This window comes from Montipora capricornis, chromosome 11 (genome assembly GCF_036669925.1).
Source record: "Montipora capricornis isolate CH-2021 chromosome 11, ASM3666992v2, whole genome shotgun sequence".
Lineage (NCBI taxonomy): Eukaryota > Metazoa > Cnidaria > Anthozoa > Scleractinia > Acroporidae > Montipora > Montipora capricornis.
The window spans coordinates 32078714-32086213 of NC_090893.1; the positions used below are offsets into that span (position 1 = coordinate 32078714).

The following is a 7500-nucleotide window of genomic DNA, read 5'->3' on the forward strand; positions in this document are numbered from 1 at the left end:
GCCAATCAACATAAACTTCGTTTTATCCGGGTTGATGAGCAATTGGCTTTCGAAGCACCGGGTGGCAACTTTGTGTAAATCCTCCTCAAGCTTGATCTTGGCATCATTAAAATCAGTTACAGGGAAGGATAACAAGATTTTGGAATCATCGACGTATGACTCAAGGTGACACTGAGGTGCCCCCGGCAGATCATTCAAGTAAATGCAGAAGAGAAGTGGTGAAAGTATTGCACCCTGAGCAACTCCGTCTGTAATTAATAGTGGATCTGACAAAACGGAGTTAATGCGCACTGACTGCGTTCGACCCGTCAGGTAGCTCTGAAACCAACTGACCGTAGCAGATGAAGCACCGTCGACAGAGAGTTTCTGAAGTAAACGTTGATGACTTATGCTATCAAAAGCCTTTGACAGATCGAGTAGAATTAACGCGCTAAGTTTCTTCTTATCCATTGCCTCTAAGATGAGATCGGTGGTGTAAATGTTCAAGGTCTCAGTTGAATGGAGTGACTTATTACCGCTACACTAGAAAGAAATCCGTTCTTGAGGTGATTTTGGCATCATCTTTGGATGAATATAATGTCATGAGCAACCAAGTAAGCCTTCCGCAATGCTTCGCGCGGTTTTTATTTTATTTTTTCCAGACAGCCGTGCCGTATTTTCTTCCTTGTCTTGCAAGAAGAATACAATCTACCAGCTCGTCTCTGACGTTAAAGGGGATTTTGTGAACAAACAGTTTCATTTTCATATCTTCTCCGAGGACCCACTGCAGGTCTTGAAAAGAGATCCAACACAGATATCGCATCCATAATCCTTTACAAAAATCCTCGTTCTTCTCAAAACGCCACGCCAAAGCACGGGGTAACCACTCTGGCTGTTTTCCCTGGATTCCACCTGGGGCATGCGGATACTGATGTAAGGTTCCATACAACATTTCATCTGGGATGTAAGTATCCTTCAAATATTCAAGATAGTCTTTTCCGATCTGGCTGTGCATTACGAAATTAACAAATTCTCGTATCGCAATAATGTGTGTTGATCCCATATGAATTGCAATGTTGTGAGGCGGAGGGGGTTTCTTCTCACCTCTGACGAACTCATTGTTGATAAAACGGTGAACGAAATCTGTGCGAAACTTGAAAATTTCAGGTACCGGAAAACTTTCAATATTGTTGTGGTTTTTAAGAGTTTGCAATGCTCTCACAATTTCCTTGTTATCATAAAGTGGAAAATCTTGTCCAACTAAGCTAATATAATATTTCCATTTCACAGAAGACTGCAAAAGCTCGTCCATACAATTGAGCTGAGCTTGAACCAAACTAAAATGTCCCCAGAAAACGCTTGTCCTATTAGTGGTGACAAAGACATTTGGAAGACAGCGTATCATAGCCTTTATGGCTGTAAGGAAGCTTTCTGGGGATTTAGTGTCGATATGAAAGCAGTACACATTGTTGGGCATATAGATTGCTTGAAGAACTGTCTCAACTGAACGTGCACTTTTGTATAATGTTATGGAATAAGCGATGGGTAGCTGCTTTTCTTCTTCTGAAACAGGAGGATGGCGGAAATGATGTCTTAAGACTTCAGCACAGTCCTGATTGGGAGTGTACTTGGCGTTAATTTCTGAATCAGGTGGTGTTCTAGTAACAGTTCCCTTTAGCTTTTCCTCGCCGGATATAAGCTTCTGGCACCTTTCCCATGTCGTGGTCTGCAAATGATAAAATGCTAACTTACATAAGTTTTTTATTACTTACGTATTTCCTAAAATAGAAAATGGTTTGAACCTAGGAGTTACCGTCAACCGCGCACCGGTGGCTCAGGTGGCCCGGTTGAGCACCGGGCTGTCACGCGGGAGGTCGTGAGTTCAACTCCGGCCGGACCAACACTTTGGGAGTCAGGGTGGTTTAGTGGTCATCAATCGTGTCTCCCACCTCTGTGACCCAGGTTCAACTCTGGCCTCGGGTCGTATGTGGGCTGAGTTTCAGTCGATCTCAACCTGACTCTGGGGATTTTTCTCCGGGTACTCCGGTTTTCCTCCCTCCTCAAAATCGACTCCCAGTCATTTACATCTGGCTGGGTTTGCGGTGCTCCGAGATCACACATGGATCGTATGGCGGCAGCCGTGGGTGCCTTCTCATGCATTCGGTCCGATCCCGTCGAGCCGGTTGATCCTGAAAAGCCCTTGTAGGGAGCGTTCAACTAAGCGCACATTTACATTTACTCAGGGTCTCTAAATAACTAAGGAGAAAGTGCTGCCTTTGTAATTACATATGCAAATGGTTAGACTCTCTAGTCTTCTCGGATAAGGACGATAAACTGTAGGCCCCGTCTCACAACCCTTCAACGGTTCATAACCCTGTGGGATGTAAAAGAACCCACGCACTTGTCGCAAAGAGTAGGGCATGTGGTTCCCGGTGTTGTGGTCTGTCTTCTGTGTTATATCATGGTTGGGAGGGTAAAGGGGCACAATTAATTTAGAGCCTCGCTCTGTTGTGCGACCCCCACCACAGCCTGTTTCTCTGTTGTGGTGAAAGTGATTAAAATAAAATAAAAATAAAATAAATAAAAATGACATGCATTGATGGAATTTGATCGTCTGGGTGAAACTAGTACTGAGAAGAACTGTTGCATGCAGTAACTGACGATTTGACAACCTGAGCGTAAGTCACCTTCAGAGTCAAGTAACAGTTGGAAACTCAAACGAATGTAGTGATGCGCTGGTCTGTGTTGTGATGGGTAGTGGGAAAAGTGATGTGATTGGTTGTGACGATGGTGAGTGGTGATCCGGTCGGAGTAGGTTTGTAAGCTGAGAGGAAAAAGTTGTGTGAAGGCGCAGGTAGAAGTAAGCAACGGTTTAATGTAGTTTGTATGCCAGGTTTCAAGTGTAAGGCGGTGGTAATGGTTCCTACAGTAGGTTAAGCATGTATTAACCTGTGATCAGGCTCCATTTTCGTGACGCGAGGGGACGAAGAAACGAAAAAACATGAGCGCCGATGTAAGAGGACATGAGGGATGCTCAATTTGGCCTGATCGCAGGTTAAGCATGTAACAGAGTCCCAGTCGATATTGTGTTTTGTTCTTGAATGGTGTTCAGCAATATTGCTATTGAGATCACCATTCTTAGTCGCTCGTTTGTGTTTTGTAAGTCGCGTGTTTAGGTTCCTGGCAATCGCAGCATGTGATCTTGTATACTGCTCTCTGTCGGTCCTTGGGGTCTCCTTTGTCTTTGACATTAGTTAGTGAGCGTGGTAAAGTCGTTATAGGTCTGTGGGCAACGCATGTGTTGTAAGGTTGTAGTATGCGTGCGATAGTTTCAGTCCCTCTTATGTACGGTATTGTCGCTGTAGTAACGGTACGTTGATGTGGTAGGACAGCTGTCGTTTAGTCTGATGTTTGTGTTGCGTTTGAAGAAATCTGTGCCATAATTGTTCTTCCTAAAAACGCTGTTTTTCAAAGTACTTTGCTAAACTATCAGTTGAGTCCCAAACTATAATATGTGCTCGCCTCGTCAAGGTTCGTACAGTGGTCGCTTTGTGTGTCGTGGAATTGTAAGACGTTTGGTTCAATTGTTGTTTCTGCATGTGTGTGTTGGTTTTCTGTAAACAGTGGTACGAAAGCAGATAAACTTTTGTTACACTTAACCAACCAGTCAAGAAAATGTATTTCCGTTTTCTTCGATCTAATTGGTGGAGTGGGTGTCAGCATTTTGTTTATTAAGGTTCTTGCAGAATTCTTCATTTCGTTCTTTGTGCATGTACTTCCGTGATAGTATCGTAAAAGTAACCACAAGGGGAGTATGTGCTTGTATGTCGTTAGGGCCTGTTACACGATGTTTTGCATGACGATTTCATCCACAACACTCGGAGTGTTTTCCGTTGCATTGAAAGTACGTTGAAGTTAGCCACAGGAGTAATAAGTCGTCAGAGAAGATTTGTTGATGCTAGTCTTGTTGCAATCTAGGGCTAATTGGAGTAGTATGCTAGTGAAAAGTGACGTAACGTCAAGAGATAGTAACAGCGCCTTACACTTGAAAGCTGATATACAATTTTAGAACAAACTAAAACCGACGTTGCCAACCTCTACCAGCGCCTTACAAACGATTACTTAACAGAAAACCTTAAAGGAGCACTGTCATGCTAAGTATCCTGTTTTTAGGTCAAAACTGGGTGAGAATCTAAATTAGTACTCTAGCTCACACATTTAACATTCCTGACAACTCCCTGAGATGATACGAAATATAATAATGTGGCACAAAGAGGTATTCGTATGTAACTTTTGGCGTCTTTCAGGGGACAACGTCTCCAAACTGGCCAGTTTTTTCAAGTTTCAATCCATTTCCATCCTCTCCATCCTTGGCTGCTAGCGAGAAAGTATAGCTTCAGTGCACTTTAATGGTCCTTGACAACAAAACTACATCATTATTGGGTCTTCATTGATGCAAAGACGTCTCTTAGTGTTTTGCAATTTGACTAAAATAGCGTGACACTGCCCCTTTTGCTATACGCAACAGTTATACTGTAACAACTTATAAACCTACAGCGACCTTCACTTACAAACCGGATCATAACGCACCAATCACCACTCACCATCCCCACAAACAATCATATTACTTTATTTGTCAGTTGTTGAGCCTTTCCACAAGAAACAAAAGGCCATTAAATAACGAAAAACCTATTTTCTACTTGGTGGAGTTGTATTTTAAAGCTATTTTTAATGGCAGTTTGTAGGAGGTGAGATCTCGAGTGTAAACATGTTTTTCTGATTTGCGGTTTTCTGAATTTTTTTTTTTTTACAACAATGCGTAGAAAACGTGTTTTGTTTACTGTTAAACAGTGTGATAGCATTTAACTTTGCATTATTAACACAACAATATGTGCAGACATTTTCTTTAGTCTGCTGGTATGCGTGGTAAACAGGTTTGTTACTTTTGCATATCACTGCATTCAGCACACTACACGTGGTTCAACGGCTGCTGTTAAATTTTGGGAAAAGTGAGCACTCGGCTTGCATTGTTTGAACTGAAGGAACGATGAGCGATAGTGAAGGTGAAGTTTTCTTATCCCAAAACAGCTTTTAGGGTTTTTTACAATCAAAGCCTTACCCAGGTTTCAAGACAGTTCAGTTCAGACAGTTAGTAATTGAACAAAGGAAACCGAGCCAAGTGACAAATAAGGGAGCTTTCCATTTGACAGAACTGACCAGCCAGACCGAGCATTTGGAAGGACTAACTCTACAACGCCTTCAAGTTAACAATCTTCCAAGACGATATATATACTCCCCCAGATTAATGCGAGGGATTATCATGCCAAAGTTCCTTCAAATTTTTACATTTTCTTTGCAAAGTGACAGGTCTGGCCGGCCAGTTGTGACAAAAGGAATGCGTTCCGGTTAGTTTTCCAATTAAAAGGCTAATTTCTCGGCGAGTTCAAAACCATATCATACTGGTGTAAGGCTGGCGACTGGGCATCTTTGAAACCAATCAAAGTAGAAAATACTGTTATGGACGCCTTTTGGCTTACATTCGCCTTAAGCCATGCAGACCTAGTCAGGAGCACTACAACTCCATCGCTAGCCTTGGTCTATGTAACGCGCTCGGCATTTTCACAGATCAAGCTATTTTTAGACGAGTTCTTGCAGGAGTGACCATTCTTAATTGCGTAGGTAATACTTTAATTTCTTGAGCAAGACTTGCAACTAGATGGAGAAGTTTGGTTCCGCCACAGGCAACCCAGACTCGGAGGGTAAAAAAATTGATCATAAGGAATTTTAAGGGAATCTCGATAACAAATAACCGCCTGTGGTTTCGCGGGAAACTCAATCCAAAAATAACTCGGCGTGTAAAAACGCCGCTCCACAAATACAATGAAGTTGTACGCTCCTCGCTAGCCATGGGCTCCTGACCGAGTCGGAATGCAGAGGAAACTCGGAACGGAAAAAGAGCATTACATTCCTTCACCGTTCAACCAGCCTTGCTCTGTTTCACTTCCCATAATTTCCATCCTTCACCCAATTTTTTACACACGTCCTTGCTTACACAGTTTAAGAGGAAAACTCAAAAGGTCTCTACTCCAAGTTTTACTTGTAAACAACTTAAATTTACTTTGTGCAATATTCTCAGTTCTCTAGTCTTTCTTTTTACGTCTTTTCGGCCTCTTTGATTCCTTGGGTTGCTCAGGTTACCCCAGATCGATTTTACTAACGACTTTACTTCAGACTTGATCTTCCTGTCGATTATAGTAACTATGCAATTGATCTCGTGGGCTAGGAGCGAGGCTAATCCCGCCAAATGAGGTTTTAGCCCACATCATCAAGGGCTTAGCTGAGCAATAAGACTTCGCTTCCCAACTTTTCAGCCAATCGTTCTCCAGTAATCAAGAGTTCTCACGTTCAAACAATGGCTTTTTTTTGTCAGGTTGACCACATAAAAGACCATACTAAAATGGCTTCTCTTAAGAGAAGGAAGTGATATATTTGTACCCTGTCTCCAAGTACACCATGGTCATTTTGTAATGTAGATATATTTATATCTAGCATTTTAAAATGCTAAACAGATTGAGAAACTATTGAACTGTATCTGGATTAGCACAAGTAGTCATGTAACATAACCATTTGGTTATATTTTGGCTGAATACTCTCATGCAAAAGACTGAGGATTCAACTGGTGAATTTTCCTTTCATGAATTACCTTTAGTGTGCTTGTTGGCGAAGCATTGTTTGTCATCTGTTTCGTCATCAGCTCTGTTGCATGTGATGGATATTTCAACTCTGTCGGCATCCTCTTTTCAAGGCCATTCAATGGTGCAGTCGTTGACTTCAATCCACTTCGTATTATTGGTTGGCGTAGGATTTTATTGTGTGATCTCGTTTGGTAAACGATGATTGATTGCGTGACAACCAAGGCCAAACACGCAACCAGAACAGTTTTTGCAGCTGACAAAGCCATAAAAGTTCATTCCTTCAAAAAACAAACTGTGCATCTAGCAAAATATATCCGAGACATTATTTTGTTTTTCCTCAAAAACAGGAGATGGGGACAAATTTAGGTCGCAAGTTTAGGCCGTAATTCTAAATTAGACTTCGCATTAGATGTTTCAATTAGCATTGGGCTTGCCTCCTTTTCAGAATTCTTGCTTTTGATGCAAGGTGGCCCCACAAGCTTACGAAAAGCGGCTCAAATCAACCAAGCTTAGGGAGTCACAGTCTGTTTAGGAAAGTTTCATGGCGCTGAGCTGTATTATTAAAACAAGTTGAAGATCATTGATAAGGTGCTAAATATATCTCCTTCAATAACAGTAATAACAATTTACCATATTAACAACATTCATAATAAATAACAATAATAATAATAATAATAATAATAATAATAATGATAATGATGATGATAATGATAATGACGATAATATATAACATGACGTGTGCAGTTTCATTTTGCATCCAAGTTTTCGTTGAGATTTGCGAGTTCCCATCGGACAGTAAATGAATTAAGTAAATGGAAGAACCCAG

General features: G+C 41.5%; 1 protein-coding gene across 3 annotated transcripts in view; it reads right to left on the reverse strand.

Annotated features, from left to right (window-relative positions):
• LOC138023558 (N-acetyllactosaminide beta-1,6-N-acetylglucosaminyl-transferase-like) overlaps positions 1-7500 on the reverse strand; it is a 17611-nt gene that overhangs the window by 843 nt on the left and 9268 nt on the right. For all 3 annotated transcript variants that reach the window (XM_068870559.1, XM_068870561.1, XM_068870560.1), the window contains 2 exons: positions 6683-6952; positions 1-1705 (listed from right to left, as the gene is read on the reverse strand). The exon at positions 1-1705 is cut by the window's left edge and continues 843 nt beyond it. In XM_068870559.1, coding sequence (XP_068726660.1) covers positions 629-1705; positions 6683-6940 — 1335 coding nt within the window. In that variant the 5' untranslated portion in view covers positions 6941-6952 and the 3' untranslated portion in view covers positions 1-628. The remainder of the gene's footprint in view (positions 1706-6682; positions 6953-7500) is intronic.